Source organism: Oncorhynchus nerka, linkage group LG28 (genome assembly GCF_034236695.1).
Source record: "Oncorhynchus nerka isolate Pitt River linkage group LG28, Oner_Uvic_2.0, whole genome shotgun sequence".
NCBI lineage: Eukaryota > Metazoa > Chordata > Actinopteri > Salmoniformes > Salmonidae > Oncorhynchus > Oncorhynchus nerka.
This window is the reverse complement of record NC_088423.1, coordinates 27,641,758-27,665,949: the sequence shown is the minus strand read 5'-3', so window position 1 is coordinate 27,665,949 and position 24,192 is coordinate 27,641,758. Positions and strand designations below refer to the sequence as shown.

The 24,192-nt window shown below is 45.0% G+C and overlaps 1 protein-coding gene across 2 annotated transcripts; it reads left to right on the top strand.

Annotated features, from left to right (window-relative positions):
• Window positions 1-14,308: 14,308 nt before the first annotated feature.
• On the top strand, window positions 14,309-24,176 carry LOC115113072 (CREB3 regulatory factor-like). 2 transcript variants are annotated; one of them, XM_029640295.2, is made up of 10 exons: window positions 14,309-14,462; window positions 14,702-14,779; window positions 15,618-15,640; window positions 15,884-15,996; window positions 19,281-19,502; window positions 19,877-20,438; window positions 20,736-20,925; window positions 21,152-21,225; window positions 21,548-21,673; window positions 21,766-24,176. In XM_029640295.2, the coding sequence occupies exons 4-10, from the start codon at window positions 15,895-15,897 to the stop codon at window positions 21,882-21,884; spliced, it is 1,395 nt and encodes a 464-aa protein (XP_029496155.1). In that variant the 5' UTR covers window positions 14,309-14,462; window positions 14,702-14,779; window positions 15,618-15,640; window positions 15,884-15,894; the 3' UTR covers window positions 21,885-24,176. The 2 variants fall into 2 exon arrangements, with proteins under 2 accessions (XP_029496155.1, XP_029496154.1); XM_029640294.2 differs by having other exon boundaries at window positions 15,880-15,996.
• The last annotated feature ends 16 nt before the right edge of the window (window positions 24,177-24,192 follow it).

The window sequence follows — 24,192 nt, the reverse complement described above, 5'->3', positions numbered from 1 at the left end:
TGGAGTCAACATCAGTCAGCATCCCTGTGGTACGCTTTCAACACCCTGTAGTCCATGCCCTGATGAATTGAGGCTGTTCTGAGGGCAAAAGGGGGTGCAACTCAATATTAGCGGGTCGTTCCTAATGTTTTGTACACTAAGTGGATATCAAATATTACCCAACTACAAGATGATGTGCAAATACTTTTAAGTCTAAATTTCTTTTCAGGGCTAAGTTTTATTTAAATGTTATCACCCACCAGTATTGCATTGTTTATTAATCAGACACACCTGCAAATTTCTTCCTCTTCAAGAGTTGTGACCTAAAATAGGCCAATAGGTCAAATTTAACTTATTTTTGAGCTAGTCTGTATGAAAAAATATATATTACCATTTTATAAATGGTCAAATTGCGTGCCATATTATTGCATTTTGGAACCCCACTCCCCCGTTACCTCAAGATGAATGGTTTTGACCATTCAAATCTACTGCAGATATCTACTGCAGCCCTCATCCTCCACATACAACACCCGTTCTGCCAGTCACTTTCTTTTAAAGGTCCCCAAAGCACACACATCCCTGGGTCGCTTGTCTTTTCAGTTCGCTGCAGCTAGTGACTGGAACGAGCTGCAACAAACATTCAAACTGGACAGTTTAATCTCAATCTAGTTTAATCTCGGTTTAATCTCATTCAAAGACTCAATCATGGACACTCTTACTGACAGTTGTGGTTACTTTGCATGATGTATTGTTGTCTCTACCTTCTTGCCCTTTGTGCTGTTATCTGTGCCGAATAATGTTTGTACCACGTTTTGTGCTGCTACCATGTTGTGTTGCTACCATGTAGTTGTCATGTTGCATTTCTGCCATGCTGTGTTGTCATGTGTTGCTGCCTTGCTATGTTGCTGTCTTAGGTCTCTCTTTATGTAGTGTTGTGTTGTCACCCTTAAATATATATATGTCTTCATTGGGGCGGCAGGGTAACCTAGTGGTTAGAGCGTTGGACTGGTAACTAGAAAGGTTGCAAGTTCAAATCCCTGAGTTGACAATGTACAAATCTGTCATTCTGAACAGGCAGTTAACCCACTGTTCCTAGGCTGTCATTGAAAATAAGAGTTTGTTCTTAACTGACTTGCCTAGTTAAATAAAGGTTAAAAACATATATTTTTTTTAACTACAGTGGAAATAACTTATGATGAACTTCACAGGGTGGTGAAAGCGCACAGTGATCTTGATGCTCTTTTGAAATAAATATTGAGGGTCTGATCTTGGTGACATGATGATCGATGCTTGACTATCATTTGACAAATAACCTTACTTTGCTACCTGACAACTTTACGGTTTTGACTTTTTCATTGCCGTTTATATTTTTTGTTTTTCCCTTACTCAACTTTTTTTCATTCAACTTTTTCACTCCGGACGCTTTATCTGGACGTGGTTCGTCAGGACCTCCACCAGCCGAAGCTAAGTAGTAACATTAACATGATGCCTTCTAATTGCAGTCGCTGTACTCATAATATACAGGAGAACAATCGCCTTATGGTGAGGATAGCTGTGCTGCAAGCCCAGCTTCAGACGCAATCGTTAGGCAAGGGTAATTTCAGTGTAGGAAAGGATGAAACAGCGTCTGTGCCACCAGTAAGTACAGATGGTAGTATAAATCCCCTGGCACAGTCCCCGCAGCCGGACAACTTTCTCATGGCTTCTGGAGGGAAATGCTGTAGGAATGCTCAACCGGTGTCGCTCATTCAGCCGACAGAAACTTTCAACCGGTTCTCCCCATTAAGCAGCGAGTTGGAGTCAGAGGCCAAGCCTTCTCTGGTCTCTACTCCTCCTGTTATGGGGTCTGAGACGCCGAAGCCTCCCACCATTAGCTTTGATAAATTGAAAACCCTAGTCATTGGCAACTCCATTACCCGCAGTAATAGACTTCAAACGAATCATCCAGCGATCATACACTGTTTACCAGGGGGGCAGGGGTACCGACGTTAAGGCTAATCTGAAGATGGTGCTGGCTAAAGATAAAACTGGCGAGTGTAGAGAGTATAGGGATATTGTTATCCATGTCGGCATCAACGATGTTAGGATGAAACAGTCAGAGGTCACCAAGCGCAAAATAGCTTCAGCGTGTAAATCAGCTAGAAAGATGTGTAGGCAACAAGTAATTGTCTCTGGCCCCCTCCCAGTTAGGGGTAGTGATGAGCTCTACAGCAGTCTCACAACTCAATCGCTGGTTGAAAACTGTTTTCTGCCCCTCCCAAAAGATAGAATTTGTAGATGATTAGCCCTCTTTCTGGGACTCACCCACAAACAGGACCATGCCTGGCCTGCTGAGGAGTGACGGACTCCATCCTAGCTGGAGGGGTGCTCTCATCTTATCCACGAACATAGACAGGGCTTTAACTCCCCTAGCTCCACAACGAGATAGGGTGCAGGCCAGGCAGCAGGCTGTTAGCCAGCCTGCCAGCTTAGTGGAGTCTGCCACTAGCACAGTCAGTGTAGTCAACTCAGCTATCCCCATTGAGACCGTGTCTGTGCCTCAACCTAGGTTGGGCAAAACTAAACATGGCGGTGTTTGCCTTAGCAATCTCACTGGAGTAAAGACCACCTCCATTCCTGCCATTATTGAAAGAGATTGTGATACCTCACATCTCAAAATAGGGACATGTAATGTTAGATCCTTCACTTCCAAGGCAGTTATAGTCGATGAACTAATCACTGATCATAATCTTGATGTGATTGGCCTGTTTGAAACATGGCTTAAGCCTGATGAATTTACCGTGTTAAATGAGGCCTCACCTCCTGGTTAAACTAGTGACCATATCCCTTGCGCATCCCACAAAGGCGGAGGTGTTGCTAACATTTATGATAGTATATTTCAATTTACCAAAAAAACAAAAACATTTTTGTCTTTTGAGCTTCTAGTCATGAAATCTATGCAGCCTACTCAATCACTTTTTATAGCTACTGTTTACGGGCCTCCTGGGCCATATACAGCATTCCTCACTGAGTTCCCTGAATTCCTATTGGACCTTGCAGTCATGGCAGATAATATTCAAATCTTTGGTGACAATATTCACATGGAAAAGTCCACAGACTCACTCCAAAAGGCTTTCAGAGCCATCATCGACTCAGTGGGTTTTGTCCAACATGTCTCCGGACCAACTCACTGCCACAGTCATACTCTGGACCTAGTTTTGCCCCATGGAATAAATATTGTGGATCTTAATGTTTTTCCTCATAATCCTGGACTATCGGACCACCATTTCATTACGTTTGCAATCGCAACAAATAATCTGCTCAGACCCCAACCAAGGATCATCAAAAGTTATGCTATAAATTCTCGAACAACACAAAGATTCCTAGATGCCCTTCCAGACTCCCTCCGCCTACCCAAGGACGTCAGAGTACAAAAATCAGTTAACCACATAACTGAAGAACTCAATTTAACATTGCACAATACCCTAGATGCAGTAGCACCCATAAAAACAAAACAAAAATGGTCATAAGAAACTAGCTCCCTGGTACACAGAAAATACCTGAGTTCTGAAGCAAGCTTCAAAAAAATTGGAACGGAAATGGGGCCACACCAAACTGGAAGTCTTCCAACTAGCTTGGAAAGACGGTACCGTGCAGTATCGAAGAGCCCTCACTGCTGCTCGATCATCCTATTTTTCCAACTTAATTGAGGAAAATAAGAACAATCCTAAATTTATTTGTGATACTGTCGCAAAGCTAACTAAAAAGCAGCATTCCCCAAGAGAGGATGGCTTTCACTTCAGCAGTGATAAATTCATGATCTTTTTTTGAGGAAAAGATCATGATCATTTGAAGCAAATTACAGACTCCTCTTTAAATCTGCTTATTCCTCCAAAGCTTAGTTGTCCTGAGTCTGCACAACTCTGCCAGGACCTAGGATCAAGAGAGACACTCAAGTATTTTAGTACTATATCTCTTGACACAATGATGAAAATAATAATGGCCTCTAAACCTTCAAGCTGTATACTGGACCCTATTCCAACTAAACTACTGAAAGAGCTGTTTCCTGTGCTTGGGCTCCTATGTTGAACATAATAAGCGGCTCTCTATCCACCGGATGTGTACCAAACTCACTAAACGTGGCAGTAATAAAGCCTCTAAAATCAAGAATCTAAAATATAAAACATATTTTGATTTGTTTAACACTTTTTTGGTTAGTACATGATTCCATATGTGTTATTTTATAGTTTTGATGTCTTCACTATTATTCTACAATGTAGAAAATAGTAAAAATTAAGAAAAACCTGGGAATGAGTAGGTGTGTCCAAACTTTTGACTGGTACTGTATTTAGGCTACTAGGCTATGCTAGGCTACCTTGTAACAGAGATTTTGAAGGAATTCAATACATTCTATACCATCTCTGCCTACCAAAACATGCACATTATTTAAAGATGTGTGAATTATCAACATGAGGTAACCCACGAATCAGCGGTGGGTAACCCACCGGTCAGCGGTGGGATTGAAAAAAAGTTTTCAATCATGGGGCTTTCCAGGACATTTGCGGTTCGCCTTCAAAATAAAAGTCCCTCATTGTGATGTAAACGGATACAAATAGTGGAATCATGCCATATTTGGACTAGATAATGTTTTTTATTTTTAAATTTGACCCCTTTTTTTCTCCCCAATTTCGTGGTATCCAATTGTTGTAGTAGCTACTATCTTGTCTCATCGCTACAACTCCCGTACGGGCTCAGGAGAGACGAAGGTTGAAAGTCATGCGTCCTCCGATACACAACCCAACCAGCCGTACTGCTTCTTAACACAGCACGCATCCAACCTGCCAACCTTGGTTAGCACGCACTGCGCCCGGCCCGCCACAGGAGTCGCTGGTGCGCGATGAGACAAGGACTTCCCTACCGACCAAGCCCTCCCTAACCCGGACGACGCTAGGCCAATTGTGCATCGCCCCACGGACCTCCCGGTTACGACAAAGCCTGGGCGCGAACCCAGGGCTGCTGTACAGCGCCCGTACAGCGCCCTTAACCACTGCGCCACCCGGGAGGCCCTGGACTAGATAATGTTAAACAAGGTTGGGATGTTGTTACCTAATTTTAAATGGAATACAATAATGAATTAGTTTGACAATAAACCGAAAAAACGTCTCTTATAGCAGTACTGTATTTTGTGCGTATTAAATATTCATATTGCACTGTACAGCCTAACCTATGTATTGTGCACCAATGAAAATGGGCGCTGACAGAGATGGCCGCCTCGCTTCGCGTTCCTAGGAAACTATGCAGTTTTTTGTTTTTTTACGTGTTATTTCTTACATTAGTACCCCAGGTCATCTTAGGTTTCATTACATACAGTCGAGAAGAACTACTGAATATAAGATCAGCGTCAACTCACCATCAGTACGACCAAGAATATGATTTTCGCGAAGCGGATCCTGTGTTCTGCCTTTCACCCAGGACAACGGAATGGATCCCAGCCGGCGACCCAAAAAAACGACTCCGTAAAAGAGGGAAACGAGGCGGTCTTCTGGTCAGACTCCGGAGACGGGCACATCGTGCACCACTCCCTAGCATTCTTCTCGCCAATGTCCAGTCTCTTGACAACAAGGTGGATGAAATCCGAGCAAGGGTAGCATTCCAGAGGGACATCAGAGACTGTAACGTTCTTTGCTTCATGGAAACATGGTTCACTGGAGAGACGCTATCGGAGGCGGTGCAGCCAACGGGTTTCTCCACGCATCGCGCCGACAGAAACAAACATCTTTCTGGTAAGAAGAGGGGCGGGGGCGTATGCCTTATGGCTAACGAGACGTGGTGTGATCACAGAAACATACAGGAACTCAAATCCTTCTGTTCACCTGATTTAGAATTCCTCACAATCAAATGTCGACCGCATTATCTACCAAGAGAATTCTCTTCGATTATAATCACAGCCGTATATATTCCCCCCCAAGCAGACACATCGATGGCTCTGAACGAACTTTATTTGACTCTTTGCAAACTGGAATCCATACATCCTGAGGCTGCATTCATTGTAGCTGGGGATTTTAACAAGGCTAATCTGAAAACAAGACTCCCTAAATTGTATCAGCATATCGATTGCGCAACCAGGGCTGGAAAAACCTTGGATCATTGTTATTCTAACTTCCGCGACGCATATAAGGCCCTGCCCCGCCCTCCTTTCGGAAAAGCTGACCACGACTCCATTTTGCTGATCCCTGCCTACAGACAGAAACTAAAACAAGAAGCTCCCACGCTGAGGTCTGTCCAACGCTGGTCCGACCAAGCTGATTCCACACTCCAAGACTGCTTCCATCACGTGGACTGGGATATGTTTCGTATTGCGTCAGATAACAACATTGACGAATATGCTGATTCGGTGTGCGAGTTCATTAGAACGTGCGTTGAAGATGTCGTTCCCATAGCAACGGTTAAAACATTCCCTAACCAGAAACCGTGGATTGATGGCAGCATTCGCGTGAAACTGAAAGCGCGAACCACTGCTTTTAATCAGGGCAAGGTGACTGGTAACATGACCGAATACAAACAGTGCAGCTATTCCCTCCGCAAGGCTATCAAACAAGCTAAGCGTCAGTATAGAGACAAAGTAGAATCTCAATTCAACGGCTCAGACACAAGAGGTATGTGGCAGGGTCTACAGTCAATCACGGACTACAAGAAGAAAACCAGCCCAGTCACGGACCAGGATGTCTTGCTCCCAGGCAGACTAAATAACTTTTTTACCCGCTTTGTGGACAATACAGTGCCACTGACACGGCCTGCAACGAAAACATGTGGACTCTCCTTCACTGCAGCCGAGATGAGTAAAACATTTAAACGTGTTAACCCTCGCAAAGCTGCAGGCCCAGACGGCATCCCCAGCCGCGCCCTCAGAGCATGCGCAGACCAGCTGGCCGGTGTGTTTACGGACATATTCAATCAATCCCTATACCAGTCTGCTGTTCCCACATGCGTCAAGAGGGCCACCATTGTTCCTGTTCCCAAGAAAGCTAAGGTAACTGAGCTAAACGACTACCGCCCCGTAGCACTCACTTCCGTCATCATGAAGTGCTTTGAGAGACTAGTCAAGGACCATATCACCTCCAACCTACCTGACACCCTAGACCCACTCCAATTTGCTTACCGCCCAAATAGGTCCACAGACGATGCAATCTCAACCACACTGCACACTGCCCTAACCCATCTGGACAAGAGGAATACCTATGTGAGAATGATGTTCATCGACTACAGCTCGGCATTCAACACCATAGTACCCTCCAAGCTCGACCCCGCCCTGTGCAACTGGGTACTGGACTTCCTGACGGGCCGCCCCCAGGTGGTGAGGGTAGGCAACAACATCTCCACCCTGCTGATCCTCAACACTGGGGCCCCACAAGGGTACGTTCTGAGCCCTCTCCTGTACTCCCTGTTCACCCACGACTGCGTGGCCACGCACGCCTCCAACTCAATCATCAAGTTTGCGGACGACACAACAGTGGTAGGCTTGATTACCAACAACGACGAGACGGCCTACAGGGAGGAGGTGAGGGCCCTCGGAGTGTGGTGTCAGGAAAATAACCTCACACTCAACGTCAACAAAACTAAGGAGATGATTGTGGACTTCAGGAAACAACAGAGGGAACACCCCCCTATCCACATCGATGGAACAGTAGTGGAGAGGGTAGTAAGTTTTAAGTTCCTCGGCATACACATCACAGACAAACTGAATTGGTCCACTCACAGAGACAGCATCGTGAAGAAGGCGCAGCAGCGCCTCTTCAACCTCAGGAGGCTGAAGAAATTCGGCTTGTCACCAAAAGCACTCACAAACTTCTACAGATGCACAATCGAGAGCATCCTGGTGGGCTGTAATCACCGCCTGGTACGGCAACTGCTCCGCCCACAACCGTAAGGCTCTCCAGAGGGTAGTGAGGTCTGCACAACGCATCACCGGGGGCAAACTACCTGCCCTCCAGGACATCTACACCACCCGATGTTACAGGAAGGCCATAAAGATCATCAAGGACAACAACCACCCGAGCCACTGCCTGTTCACCCCGCTATCATCCAGAAGGCGAGGTCAGTACAGGTGCATCAAAGCTGGGACCGAGAGACTGAAAAACAGCTTCTATCTCAAGGCCATCAGACTGTTAAACAGCCACCACTAACATTGAGTGGCTGCTGCCAACACACTGACTCAACTCCAGCCACTTTAATAATGGGAATTGATGGGAAATGATGTAAAATATATCACTAGCCACTTTAAACAATGCTATCTAATATAATGTTTACATACCCTACATTATTAATCTCATATGTATACGTATATACTGTACTCTATATCATCTACTGCATCCTTATATAATACATGTATCACTAGCCACTTTAACTATGCCACTTTGTTTACATACTCATCTCATATGTATATACTGTACTCGATACCATCTACTGTATCTTGCCTATGCTGCTCTGTACCATCACTCATTCATATATCTTTATGTACATATTCTTTATCCCCTTACACTGTGTATAAGACAGTAGTTTTGGAATTGTTAGTTAGATTACTTGTTGGTTATTACTGCATTGTCGGAACTAGAAGCACAAGCATTTCGCTACACTCGCATTAACATCTGCTAACCATGTGTATGTGACAAATAAAATTGGATTTGATTTGATTTGATCAGCCTACTCAGTGACACCCACAGAACATAACTATGTAGAGTTTACACAAATATTAATGTCTTAGCTATTATTGCAGGACTTCGACTGTGGAAAATCACTTTTCTAGTCAGTCTATTGTGGTTATTGAACATTTATATTGAACTCTACAGCCTTACCTATGGATTGTGCACCCATGAAATCGGGTATCAGCCTACACAGTGGCACCCACAGAACACAACTATGTGTTCTACAGCTGCACCAAATTCAATTGATTGGACCTGATTTGGAAAGGGAAACACCTGTCTATATAAGGTCCCACAGTTGACAGTGCATGTCAGATCAAAAACCATGCCATGAGGTCAAAGGAAATGTACGTAGAGCTCAGAGACAGGATTGTGTCAAAGCACAGATCTGTGGAAGGGTACCAAAAAAAATGTCTGCAGCACTGAAGGTCCCGAAGAACACAGTGGCCTCCATTCTTAAATGGAAGACGTTTGGAACCACCAAGACTCTTCCTAGAGCTGTCCATCTGGCTAAACTGAGCAATCGAGGGAGAAGGGCCTTGGTCACGGAGATGACCAAGAATCTGATGGTAACTCTGACAGAGTTCCAGAGTTCCTCTGTAGAGATGGGAGAACCTTTCAGAAGGACAACCATTTCTGCAGCACTCCACCAATCAGGCCTTTATGGTAGAGTGGCCAGACGGATCCCACTCCTCAGTAAAAGGCACATGACAGCCCACTTGGAGTTTGCCAAAAGGCACCTAAAGACTCTTCGGCCATGAGAAACAAGATTCTCTGGTCTGATGAAACCAAGATTGAACTCTTTGGCATGAATGCCAAATGTCACGTCTGGAGGAAACCTGGCACCATCCCTATGGTGAAGCATGGTGGTGGCAACATCATGCTGTGGGGATGTTTTTCAGCGGCAGGGAATGTGGGTCCCCCAGGACAGGGGGCTGAGGGCCTAGCAGGCCTGGAAAGGACCTGACAGGGCAGCGGATTTGGAACCTACTACTAAGACTGAAGACTGCAAGACAGGTATGGCGGGAGGCTGTAAACCTAGCTGAGCAGGGAACTTATAGCTAAGCGCTAGGACAGGTGGCTGGGTTCCTAGTGGGACAGGAAACCCAGGGCCTAGAACTAGGGCAGGAGGTTTGGCGTGTAGCCCTGAAGGAGCTGACTGCTTGCCGACTGATCAACTGAGGCCAGAGGCTGCTGACCTAGTTGGGCAGTGAACGTATAGCTTGATGGAGCAGTGAACTGAGGGCCGACTAGAGTTGGAGACAGCGAAACTATAAGGTTGGACTTATAACTTTGTACCTGACAGAGAAAGCGACTCTGGACCCAACAGGGAAACTGACTCTGGACCTGCCAGGGAAACTGACTCTGGACCTGCCAGGGAGGAAGGGAACTGTGTTAGACCTCTGCTTTAGCTGCAGGCTGTGGCTCCAACCTGGGGGGCTTGGGCTCTGGGCAAGGAACAGGGAGGGGCTCCTGAGGGATAACAGGTGGCGTCTTTGTGGCTGAAAGTTCCAGGATAGCAGACAGTTGAACCTTGGGCATCTGCCTTAACTAGCAGGGACTCTTCAAAGGGAGTAGAGGACCTCTCTGAAACAGCAGCCAGAACAGTTCCCACTGGGTGGAGCCGTGGAGTACGTCCAAGTGCCATGATTGGTAGGAAATGAGATAGGTGACAGATCTGAAGGCCAGTCAGGTTCAGAAGACCTTTTTTTTTACAGCTGAAAAATGGGGAGGGGTTGGGTTGTGGGCTCAAAATGCACCACTGCTCTTGAAAATACACCACTCATTGCTTCAAGCTACAACCCGCCACACCCATCAAACAGAGGTAACGTAGACTACCTGAAAGTTTGTTTAAAAACGCTGAATGATACTTTTGGGAAATGTGTCATTCAGTACAACCCGTTATGCAACATAGCAAATGTTCAATTGAATTGAACAAACCCCAGAACTGACTTTCTCATAGTTATTCTACAAAAAAATGACCAAGCGTGGTTACTGTCACGCCCTGGTCTTAGTATTTTGTGTTTTCTTTATTATTTTGGTTAGGCCAGGGTGTGACATGGGTTTATTATGTGGTGTGTTTTGTCTTGGGTTTTTGTAGTTATTGGGATTGTGGTATAGTGGGGTTGTCTAGAAAAGTCTATGGTTGCCTGGAGTGGTTCTCAATCAGAGGCAGGTGTTTATCGTTGTCTCTGATTGGGAACCATATTTAGGCAGCCATATTCTTTGAGTGTTTTGTGGGTGATTGTTCCTGTCTCAGTGTTTGTTTGCACCAGATAAGGCTGTTTAGGTTTTCACGTTACGTTTATTGTTTTGTATTGTTCGTGTTTATCTTTTATTAAACATGTATCGAAATAACCACGCTGCATTTTGGTCCGCCTCTCCTTCGACGGAAGAAAACCGTAACAGAATCACCCACCACAAAAGGACCAAGCGGCGTGGTGACAGGCAGTGACAGCAGGAGCAACGAAGTCTGGATTATACGACTTGGGAGGAAATAGACAGGTGGGTGGTTGACCCAGGGAGAGTGCCGGAGCCCGCCTGGGATTCGCTGGAGCAGTGCGAAGAGGTTTATAGGAGAATGGAGTTGGAGAGACGAACACGGCGGCGCGGATGGAAGCCTGAGAGTCAGCCCCCCAATTTTTGGGGGGGAGCACAGGGAGAGTGTGGCAGAGTCAGGAGTCAGACCTGAGCCAACTCCCCCTGTTTATCGTAAGGAGCCAATGAGGAAACCAGAACCAGAGCCGGTGTTGGAGGTGAGTGAAGCAGAGACTGTGAAGGAGTTAATGGGGAAATTGGAGGAGAGAGTTATGAGGGAGTTGCTGTGTTGATGCATGAGGCACGGAATTCGCCCGACAGAGCGTGTCGGGATTTGATGACACCTGGGTTAGCTCTCCATACTCGTCCTGAGGTGCGTGCTAGTCGGCTGGTGAAGATGGTGCCAGCCTCACGCACCAGGCCTCCTGTGCACCTCCCTAGCCTTGCACATCCTGTGCCAGCTCAGCACTGCAGTGCTAACCATGGCGGGCATGGTACTGGTCAGGCACCGTGTTATGCGGTGGAACGCACGGTGTCCCCAGTACGCATGCTTAGCCCGGTACGCTACATCTCAGCTCCTCACATCTGCCGGGCTAGGGTGAAGATCCAGCCAGGGCGGTTGGTGCCAGCCCTGCTCTCAAGATCTCCAGTACGCCTTCACGGTCCGGTCCATCCAGTGCCACCTCCACACACCAGCCCTCCGGTGGCAGCTCCCCGCACCAGGCTTCCTGTGCGTGTCCTCGGCCCAGTACCACCAGTGCCAGCAGCACGCATCAGGCCTACAGTGCGCCTCGCCTGTCCAGCGCTGTCAGAGCCTTCCTCCTCTCCAGCGCTGCCGGAGTCTCCTGCCTGTTCAGAGCTGTCAATCTGCATGGAGCCGCCAGAGCTGTCAGTCTGCATGGAGCAGCCAGAGCCGCCAGTCAGCATGGAGCAGCCAGAGCCGCCAGTCAGCATGGAGCCGCCAGTCAGCATGGAGCCGCCAGAGCCGCCAGTCAGCATGGAGCCGCCAGTCAGCATGGAGCCGCCAGTCAGCATGGAGCCGCCAGTCAGCATGGAGCAGCCAGAGCCGCCAGTCAGCCAGGATCTGCCAGAGCCGCCAGTCAGCCAGGATCTGCCGGAACCACCAGTCAGCCAGGATCTGCCAGAACCACCAGCCAGCCAGGATCTGCCAGAGCCATCAACCTGCCCGAGCTACCCCTCAGTCCCGAGCTACCCCTCAGTCCCGAGCTACCCCTCAGTCCCGAGCTACCCCTCAGTCCCTAGCTGTCCCTCAGTCCGGAGCTGCCCCTCAGTCCAGTGGGGCCCTTGGTTAGGTTCTGTCACGCCCTGGTCTTAGTATTTTGTGTTTTCTTTATTATTTTGGTTAGTCCAGGGTGTGACATGGGTTTATTATATGGTGTGTTTTGTCTTGGGTTTTTTGTAGGTATTGGGATTGTGGTATAGTGGGGTTGTCTAGAAAAGTCTATGGTTGCCTGGAGTGGTTCTCAATCAGAGGCAGGTGTTTATCGTTGTCTCTGATTGGGAACCATATTTAGGCAGCCATATTCTTTGAGTGTTTCGTGGGTGATTGTTCCTGTCTCAGTGTTTGTTTGCACCAGATAAGGCTGTTTAGGTTTTCACGTTACGTTTATTGTTTTGTTCGTGTTTATCTTTTATTAAACATGTATCGAAATAACCACGCTGCATTTTGGTCCGCTTCTCCTTCACCGGAGGAAAACCGTAACAGTTACTTTCTGAACTGATATAGTTAGACCAACAGTTTACAGTAATACAGAAATTATTGATATTTCAGTTGCGGTTGGGATATACTGACCAATTATCAGGAAAGTTTGGGATGTAATTTCCCTTAAAAATTCACCAGAAACAACATTTTCACAGTTATTTCTTTTAAAAAAGTAATGCCCCTGGACCCCCCTAGACAGGTGCTGACCCTGAAACCCACTGACCCAGACCCACCCAATATGACAAAGTTACGCCCTTGAGTATAGCCGAGATGATGAGATTATCATGTACAACAGTGTGACATTATTTTTATTTGTCAAACGGCAGCCAAGCATCGATCATCATGTCACCAGAATAAGACTCAATATTTATTGAAAGGAGCATCAATCTTATCACTGTGTACTTTCACCACCCTGTGAAGTTAACCATAACTTATTTCATATGTAATAAACTGCATGCTTTTCATGATGTCATTACATTTTTTTATCCAACATGTACTTCACTCACATAAAAAGGTTGGATGGTAATTGAAATTATATTTTGGACGATCGTGTGCATGCTTACAGGAGACTTTTGAAGTAGCCTAATCAAACTAAAGCATTGTCTGTCACTGGTTGTGTTTATGCCACATATAAACATATAAACATTCAAATCACATGGCTTTTGCGCCATTTTGTACTCTATTTGTACTCGCCAATTTTGTACTCACCTGAAAACAATAATGCAATTATTCATTGCATTGTGGTGTTGTAAACTAGTCTAGGTAGAATAATTGTATTGTTCCTAAACAAGATCAATAGGGAGCTTTTTAAGCTGCATGTCTTCACTGTTCTTTCATGCGCAATGATGCACCTGGCCTATCAGCTATTCCTATTTGTTCTTGTGGCTTCATATAGACAATTGATGCAGTTTGAATAATTGTGAGGTATGATTATTAGTTAGCCTATTGCAGATCTGGACAAACGATCCACCTACCACTATTGTCACACACACACACACACACACACACACACACACACACACACACACAATATATTTCGAAATTTCCCTTACATTTCAGACATATCTGCTTCCACAAATTATATGGCTGGTGTTCTCGTTTCATTTCCTTCCTTACTCTTCGTTCCTGAGAACAAATCCTACACTCCACCTTCACAGCTGATCCTGGATGGAACCATTTGGGATGTGAGGGGAATTATTTATCAAAAAGTTACACATTACCGCGTTTAGAGGAAATATAGACTAGCATAATGAAATCTTGAACATGACTATGTTATTTTGATAACAGTAATGCAATACATGTTAACAACATACGTGTGTATTCATTAGAAATAACGAAAAATGTTTCCTTGTTTCCCTATGGCTAGACCATTCCAAAGCCAGCTGTTCATAACAATGACCAAATAATATTTAGCGACGATAGCCGTCTAGAGGACCACATTTCATTTATTTCAATTCGATTCATTTCTGCGGACTTGTGGAGAAGTAAATCGGTCTACAGAGATATATGAAACTTTGTACTTTTGACTGATGGAACAGTTGACTGTAAGTAGCCTAGCCTACTACAGCAAAGGTAGACATGGATCGAGCAATGTCCCTGTAGCCTAGTTAGGGTGGTTTTAATTTGTTGCGGCTCTTATGCCACTCAATGCGACTGATGCACTCTTCCTGTGTTCTAAACAGTGGCATCCCATGTTATATATGTGTAGGACTCATAAAAATGGAATAGCGTTAATATGTTGCATCATATTTAGTGGTCAAACGTTTAACCTATTTTCTGTCAGAATCGCGGGACTGCGCGTTGACAGATGACGGGTGCGCGCTTCAACATAGGAAAATGTGACACACCGTCCATGCAGGAGGTAAGACAGCTGTTCGTTTAAAATAATGCATTTTCGTATCTTGAGTTTCAGGGACAGTGTCAGGGTGATATTTTTTGCCAAATTTGGTTTTAAAGGACTTGAAGGACATACAGCTAGATTTGGGTCTATGTATGAGAATAACAGTCAGTTTATTGTGAAAATATTCATCCGACAGCTGTCAAGTACAGAGGTTGCTATTGTCTTATTTCTTGGAAATAACTAGGCACCCCTCTCTTTCTTCATCTATTTTTCACCACTTTAGAGTTCAACGGAACATTCTAGAATGCACTGAACAATTCCTTAGATATATTTATTTATCTTGTGTGTGTGTGTGTGTGTGTGTGTGTGTGTGTGAGAGAGACACAGTGAAATGACTGATTATTACTATTTTAGGGATCTGGGGCACAGGAGGTTGGCTGTGGATATTAGAATCTTTCATCTGCTCGCTCGCTTGCTCTGTGCTCATACAATGGAAACAGCAACCCTATTTTTTTCCTAATAGTTGTTTTAACAGTCCTGATAGTTGTTCAGAAAGTATGTGAACAATCATAGTACACATACATTATAATAAGTAGTGGTTCTTGATTGAATGACTCCCAAACTGTATGTAGCAGATCATCCCTTCTTTTCTCTACCAGCTATAAATACATTTTATGGACGCTATATGGTCTTACTGCAGTGATAATTCAGCTGCTCTATAACATTTGTTAATGTTAAGGCTAACTCTCTGTCAGTCTATTATGAGATGATGTGAACTCTGACCTCTTGCGGTTTGTGTACTGATGATGAGGAAGCTAACCGTTCTAAACTGCTAACCCTTCCTTCTGCTTCTGACCAGGTCCAAGCACCACCATGCCTCAGGTACACAGCCTTGTTATACTTTGTTGTATTATACATTATACTTCATAATATAAAGATACTCCCATAGAAATAGAATGTATTTCTATGGATACTCCATGTCGAGTTGCTAGGTTACTGATGTAATGGGGGCTATTGTACAATATGAGAACTGATAGTCATCTGTCTTTCCCTCTCTCTTTATCTTTCTCTCTCTGGCCTCCTGCCCTTCTCTCTTTGTCTTTCCCCCACTTGCTCTCTAGCCAGGTAGCAGTGGGATGGAGCCTTTCTTTGGTGAGGCGTATGGGACCCATGGGTTATCTGCGACTTCGGAGCCATTCACTGTCTCTCCTACAGGGGGCAGCATAGAGTCAGATCAGGTAGGTGCAGGGGAAAACATTTTATTCTGGCCACGAGTCCTCTTGTCGTGTGACCCACATCTGAATCAGTCCCAAAATTACAGCAACCTTTGGAAGTGAATACCAGATAATTATAAACAATTGCAAGTGTCTTCAATTACATTTTTAACATCTTCCTGACCAAGTCTGTAATACCCACGTTTCAAGCAGACCACCATAGTCCCCGTGCCCAAGAACTCCAAGGTAACCTGTCTAAATGACTGTCGCCCGTAGAACTCACGTCTGTAGCCATGAAATGCTTTGAAAGGCTGGTCATGGCTCACATCAACACCATCGACCCAGACACCCTGGACCCACTCTAATTCACATAACGCCCCAACAAATCCACAGATGATGCAATGTCTATTGCACCCCACACTGCCCTTTACATTTACATTTACATTTAAGTCATTTAGCAGACGCTCTTATCCAGAGCGACTTACCACCTAGATGAAAGGAATAGCTATGTGAGAATACTGTTCATTGACTACAGCTCAGTGTTCAACAACATAGTGCCCTCCAAGCTCATCACTAAACTAAGAACCATGGGATTAAACAACTGCCTCTGCAGTTGGATATTTCACTTTGAAAGGGCCGCCCCCAGGTGGTGAGGGTAGGCAACAACACATCCGCCAAGCTTACCCTCAACAAGGGGGCCTCTCAGGGGTGCGTGCTTAGCCCCATCCTGTACTCCCTGTTCACCCACGACTGCGTGACCGCACACGACTCCAACACCATCATCAAGTTTGCTGACGATACGACAGTGGTAGGCCTGATCACTGGTGACGATGAAACAGCCTTTAGGGAGTAGGTCAGAGACCTGTTAGCGTGGTGCCAGGATAACATCCTCTTTCTCAAGGTCAGCAAGACAAAGAAGCTGATCGTGGACTACAGGAAACAGAGGGCTGAGAACGCCCCCATTCACATCGCTGTAGTGGAGACGGTCAAGAGCTTCAAGTTCCTCTGTGTCCACATCACTAAGGACCTATCATGGTCCAAACACACCAACACAGTTTTGAAGAGGGTATGCCAACACCTCTTCCCCCTCAGAAGGTTGGAGAGATTTGTCATGGGCCCTCAGATCCTCAAAGTTCTACAGCTGCACCATTGAGAGCATCTTGACTGGCACGTGACGAATAAAGGCGCCTAGCGTGTAAAAAGCATCTGTCCTCGGTTGGAACACTCACTACGAGTTCCACACTGCCTCTGGCAGCAACACCAGCACAGTAACTGTTTGTCAGAAGCTTTATGAAATTGATTTGTATTTGGCCGAACAGCCGCACACAAGCCTTAGATCACCATGTGCAATGCCAAGTGTCGACTGTAGTGGCGTAAAGCTCACCGCCATTGGATTCTGGAGCAGTGGAAACATGTTCTCTGGACTGATTAAATAATGGTCTGGGGCTGTTTTTCATGGTTCGGACTAGAGGTCGACCGATTAATAGGAATGGCTGATTAATTAGGGCCGATTTCAAGTTTTCATAACAATCGGAAATCGGTATTTTTGGACGCCGATTTAAAAATAAAAAAATTAAAATATTTCAAAAAATCTTTATTTAACTAGGCAAGTCAGTTAAGAACACATTCTTATTTTCAATGATGGCCTAGGAATGGTGGGTTAACTGCCTCGTTCAGGGGCAGAAAGACAGATTTTCACCTTGTCAGCTCGGGGAACCAATCTTGCAACCTTACAGTTAACTAGTCCAACGCAATAACGACCTGCCTCTCTCTCATTGCACTCAACAAGGAGACTGCCTGTTACACAAATGCAGTAAGCCAACGTAAGTTGCTAGCTAGCATTAAACTTATCTTATAAAAACAATCAATCATAATCACTAGTTAACTACACATGGTTGATGATATTACTAGATATTATCTAGCGTGTCCTGTGTTGCATATAATCTGACTGAGCATACAAGGATCTAAGTATCTGGCTGAGCGGTGGTAGGCAGAAGCAGGCGCGTAAACATTCATTCAAACAGCACTTTCGTGCGTTTTGCCAGAAGCTCTTCGTTGTGCATCAAGCATTGCGCTGTTTATGACTTCAACCCTAAACTCAAAACTCCCGAGATGAGGCTGGTGTAACCGAAGTGAAATGGCTGGCTAGTTAGCGTGCGCTAATAGCGTTTCAAACTTCACTCGCTCTGAGCCTTGGGGTGGTTGTTCCCCTTGCTCTGCATGGGTAACGCTCCTTCGATGTGGTGGCTGTTGTCGTTGTGTTGCTGGTTCGATCCCAGGGAGGAGTGAGGAGAGGGACGGAAGCTATACTGTTCCGCTGGCAATACTAAAGTGCCTATAAGAACATCCAATAGTCAAAGGTTAATGAAATACAAATGGTATAGAGGGAAATAGTCCTATAATAACTACAACCTAAAACTTCTTACCTGGGAATATTGAAGACTCATGTTAAAAGGAACCACCAGCTTTCATATGTTCTCATGTTCTGAGCAAGGAACTGAAACGTTAGCTTACATAGCACATATTGCACTTTTACTCTCCAACACTTTGTTTTTGCATGATTTAAACCAAATTGAACATGTTTCATTATCTATTTGAGGCTAAATTGATTTTATTGATGTATTATATTAAGTTAAAATAAGTGTTAATTCAGTATTGTTGTGATTGTCATTATTACAAATACATTTTATTTATTTAAATCGGCCGATTAATCGGTATCGGCTTTTTTGGTCCTCCAATAATCGGCAGCGGGGTTTTTTTTTGGGGTCCTCCAATAATCGGTATCGGCGTTGAAAAATCATAATCGGTCGACCTCTAGTTCGGACTAGGCCCCTTAGTTCCAGTAAAAGGAAATCTTAATGTTACAGCATACAATGACATTATAGACGATTTTGTGCTTCCAACTTTATGGCAACATTTTGGGGAAGGCCCTCTCCTGTTTCAGCATGACAATGCCTGTGCACAAAGCGAGGTCCATACAGAAATGGTTTGTCGAGATTGGTGTGGAAGAACTTGACTGGCCTGCACAGAGCCCTGAACTCAACCCCATCGGACACCTTTGGGATGAATTGGAACGCCGAACATCAGTGCCTCACTTCACTAATGCTCTTGTGGCTGAATGGAAGCAATTCCCCGCAGCAATGTTCTAACATCTAGTGGAAATCCTTCCCAGAAGGGTGGAGGTTGTTATAGCAGGAAAAGGGGGACCAACTCCATGTTAACGCCCGTGATTTTGGAATGAGATGTTCGACAAGCAGGTGTCCGCATACTTTTGGTCATGTAGTGTATGTTTTGTCTCTGTGCTGTAGTGTGTGGTGGTGATGTTGGGGCCCCCAGCCCTGTCCCTGTGTCGAGGCCAGCAGCGTGGATGTGAGTTACTCAGTGATCTCTTAGAAGACTCTACCACTGATGACACACACACCTCCGAGCGTCGCTGGGACGTCTCGGCCCTGGATGACATTACACGCTATACCAAAGGCAGCCCAGAGAGGACTCCACCGAGCTGCGAACGCTCTTCCGTCTCACCTGAGGTAGGGGTTACTTATAACCGTAGATTACCCAGATTAACATCATCACTGACCTTATCCATTAGATCGCTGGAAGTCACTCCTTAGGAACTCTGCATTTGGGGAATGTAAATCTAAGTCACCCTGGTTTAACGCTCGCACACATCGCACCGATTGTGGCTCTAGCGTTTGTCTGCCGAATGTTAAGCGTGCTGTGTTTTAGGGACCACCTGGTGTAGATGTCTGAGTGCCAACATTTTTCACGTGATTCTACATGTAAAATCGGTGCGCTCTCGTTTAGAAAATTACGTTCAGAGATACTAAGTACTCTCGGCCAGCAAACGCTATTGTTGTGTCTGAGCCCTTAACCTCTACCTACTCTGTTTTGCTCTCCACAGGGAAGCAGAGAAGAACCATGGTTATCCCCAAGACTAGGGGGCAGGCAGCTGAGGAAGGCTGGACACCACCCCCTGACTGGGAGAGATCCAGGGCCCTGGAGCCAAGAGGCTAGAGGGCAGGAGAGTGAAGATAGGAAAGGGCTGCATCAGGTGGTTCAGGAGGAGAGGGTATCACTTCCTGTGGATCTGGAGGTCCACAGTGAAGAACATAACTACTCTCTACAGAGTGAGCTAGACACTGAGTCTAGTCAAGGAACAGACTGTGATATTGGAGAGGAGGAGAAAGAGGAAGAAGATGAGAAAGAGGAGGGGAGAGAAGCCATGGAGAAAGTGAAGGAAAAGGAGGAGCTTCAGTCCCATGTGAGACCAAAAAAACGCTGGTGTTACTGGGAATGTAGCCTCTACAGTGAGGCAGACCTGGGGAGAGATGGAGAAAGAGATAGCAGGAGAGCCAAAGCGAGAGATGAGGGAAAGGATGAAGAGAAAGATGGAGGGGACATTATCTGGGGCCCTAGCACCCTACCCAGCACCATGTGCCTGATAGGGGGGACCTCCACCAATGGTGAGACCCCAAGGCCCACAAATGTACAATGGAATGAAAGATGTAAAACATTTTACATTAAATTGAGAACATATATGTCCATTTCAACAACCACGGTGTTGGAGACCCAACACTCTGGCAGTGTTAATTTATCAACACTCATTCAGTGGGTCACATATACACACTAGGAAATTCAGATGTAAAATGTACTGTCAGTTGCGTATTGAGTGGTTGGTGAAGCATACAATTACATTTAGTAATTTAGCAGATGCTCTTATCCAGAGTGACTTACAGACAAAAACCCTGTGTGTTCCCTAGGTAAGCAAGGCCAGAGGAAAGCCCGTCGTACAGACGCCAGTGACCTGACCCCTAGCCCTGTGAAGCTACAGAGCCTGGGGGAGCAGCTCCACACACTCAGCTCTGCTCTGGAGGGCATGACTCCTGTCAGTGACCTGCCTGTTACTGCCAGGGCACCAACACGAAAGGAGAGGAACAAACTGGCCTCCAGGTACACATACACCCCGGGACACACGCACACACGCACACTGACTTTCCTGTCTAGCTATAGAGACCTCATTTTCTGGTGGCTTTTCCACACAGCACTTTCAGACGTCCATTTGATTTGCACAGCAGGGTGTGTATAGCTACAGTAAGTGCTAGTGAGGGTGAGTGTAGTGGAGCATAAGTCCTGGCGATAGGTTGGTAAACTGTCCTCTCTCTCTCTCTCTCTGAAGAGCGTGTCGGCTGAAAAAGAAAGCCCAGCATGAGGCCAACAAAATCAAACTGTGGGGGCTGAACCAGGAGTATGGTGAGTAATTTATGCCTATCATAATCGGTGACCCACCTAAAGCTGTTGTTATGGGGTCTAGTGGTGAACCACGGTGTAAAAATGTGTTTCTAGCCAGGACCATGTTTCAAGTAGTTGAAAAGTTCGTAATTAACCATTGGATTGCTAGACGTTCGCATTAAGTAACCATCTGTCTTATGTAACCATACCAAATGTAACATATCATACTAATTTGAGTGTCCCGTATTTACATTTACTGTGTTACATCTGGTCCTAAAGACCAGGCTGCCATTTTAGCTCCTTCAGTCAATCCTTCATGTCTCTGATGGTGTAATTCCTTCAGATTGCCTGCTGGGGGCGGTGCTGCAGATAAAGGAGCTGATCCGCCAGAGAGTGGAGAGCAGAGAGGAAGAGACCGAGCGAGGTACTCTGAGAGATCGACTGGAGGACATTCTGAAGGAATCAGCTGGTGAGTATGTAGATTGTTTGCACTTTCATGGGACCCTGTTAGTGTATGTTAATTGTGTGGATGTTTATGTGCTTCCATGTCTGTGTGTGCAGGCCCACGTGTAGCAGGTCGAGGCAAAGTGTTTGTGGAGAGGATCTTGAAGAACCATGCCGGGGGACAGGGCACCAGAGAGACTCAGGGAGAAGGAGGGTCATCGGACCCTAGCCTCTAACCTCTTCTCCCCACCAGAGTCACTATCCTGTCCGCTTCTCCCTTCACTTCGCACTTTCTGACATGGAGAGAAGGTAGGACAGATAGACGGACACACACACAAACTCTTAGGTAGATAGGATCTGGGTGAACTGTCTTGTTAGGCTTGCACTGTGTCTTGGTCTCTAGCTGCTACAGTATAGTTGATGAGTGTCTCAGAACGGTAACATATGGCGTGTGTGTTTGTGTATAAGGGAGTGTGCATGATTCCAGTGTATTTATTGCATTATGTACTGTAGTATACCCCATTGTGCCTAAAGGAAGACACTGTGTGCTGCTAGCTAGTTGTAGTTATACACTATGTATTCTCGGAGAACAGGGAGAGGAGTGACAGTGAATATGGTGCTTATAACAGTGGACACGATGAGTAAGCTGTTTAGCTTGACGTCCATTTAGAATTGTACTGTAAACCAAAAGGGCATGGATAAACAGACAGACGAGGGACGACTTTGGCATCATGTGAATGTTGCACAATGGTTCTCAAAGATGCTGCTTGCATGGTCGTTTTATGTCTCTGCTATCCTTTAAGGTAAATGCTATTTTTGTCTATCTCTACAGATCCTCTTTAAAACTGCTATCATAATGTACTGTACTGCTCTACAGATGAACCTGTGTCGAAAGGATGATAATAATAACCTTAAACCAGGAATGCGCAACTCCGGTCTTCAGGAAGGCAATGTGTTTACTGGTTTTAGTTTTTTCCTGCAAATCAGTGACTGACTTCTACCTGGGAAACCTGGGCCCATGTTCACAAAGAGTCTCAGAGTAGGAGTTGATTAAAGGCTAGCTTTTTCCTTTTAGATCATAATGGATAGGATTCCATGGACAGGGGGGACCTGATCTTAAATCTGCTCTCCTACTCTGAGACACATTTTTTGACATGGGCCCGGGCATGTGTTCTCTCAGCAATGAGCGATATTAATTGATAAATTAAGTGCCACAGGAAGATAAGACAACCAGCGGACGCTGCTGCACCCCTGAGTACCAGAGTTGTCCATCCCTGTCCTAAACCCACAGTACTGTAACTGTTAGATTCAAAGATTTGGATCTCTCTATCTAGGTCTATGGTACTTTGTGTAGCCTGTGCCTTTGAATGCTCTTTGAGAGTAAATACTAACACGCACAGAACCACATCTCTCTTTGCCTCTCTTTGTGCTACTAATATTTCTATATAATTACAATATAGAAAACACAACTTAATCTGTGGTAAAAAATATGAATTTTATAACCTCTACAAACCTGAACGTTTACTATTCTATCTTTGCAAAAATGGAAGTGAGTACATCTTTCCTGCTGTGATTTCTGAGAGGAAAAGCATAGTGTACCCATTTGATGTGTAGTCTTTAATCCCAGGGCCCATGTTCATAAAGCGTAATCTTAATAAGATTAGGACAGGGAAGACCTGATCCTAGACCAACACTCCTACGCCGAGATACTTTATGGATATGGAACTAGAGCTTTCCTGCACTCATAGTCCTGTCATTATACTTAATGTACTTGAATGTAGGAGCACAGTAGTCTATTTACTTGAAAGATGGAGCACAGTGAGAAGTACAAGTTCCTGCTATAGCTTTACTAACACTGCAGTAGTCATGAACTGCCCTGCCACAGATGGCAATAATCCTCAATTGAATGGACGCTTGATCATATCCTCAATTAATCTCAAACAATAATGCCAAATAATAATGGAACATTTCATAACTGCCCACAAAAGTATTATGTCTTAACATGCATGCATAAACACACATGAAAAGAAGTGACGTGTATGTTAACATGTCACAGCACAGGAACCATATAAAGGATCATAACAAAAAATGTAGTATCTTGCACATTTATTGAAGTTGATTTTCAAAGAAGTACTGTATATTGTGATCAAGGGAAAATATTGATCAGGAATGGATTTGTCTGGGAAATGACCATGTATGGAGTCATACGCCCTAACAGACCCGAGGCAGTCGTTTCAGAAAGCTGTGTATTGTCCAGTTATCTGCTAGGATAGTTAATCCCAGTCTTATTCAAGCTTTAGCCTATACATCTGAGCTTGCAGTAGTTCTTATGTAATAAGCCATTTTGTTATGTGTGTTAACCCCTTTATGAACCATTTATTAGCTCTGACTGTGCATGAAAAAGAAACAAAACTAAAAAGATAGTGTTGTATAGAACACATTGTTTTGTTCAGTCTGTGTAAATGTATATTTTACTATGTTGAAGCTGCTGCTATAGTATGTCAATAAAAATCTATATTCTTAAAATACCAAGTGTTTTATGAG

What these genes read in the sequence shown, in the direction of transcription:
- LOC115113072 (XM_029640294.2), top strand. An exon ending in GCAGCATAGAGTCAGATCAG is followed by an intron (nt 15,997 to 19,280) that starts GTAGGTGCAGGG and finishes TCTGTGCTGTAG; the next exon opens with TGTGTGGTGGTGATGTTGGG. An exon ending in AGGAACAAACTGGCCTCCAG is followed by an intron (nt 20,926 to 21,151) that starts GTACACATACAC and finishes CTCTCTCTGAAG; the next exon opens with AGCGTGTCGGCTGAAAAAGA.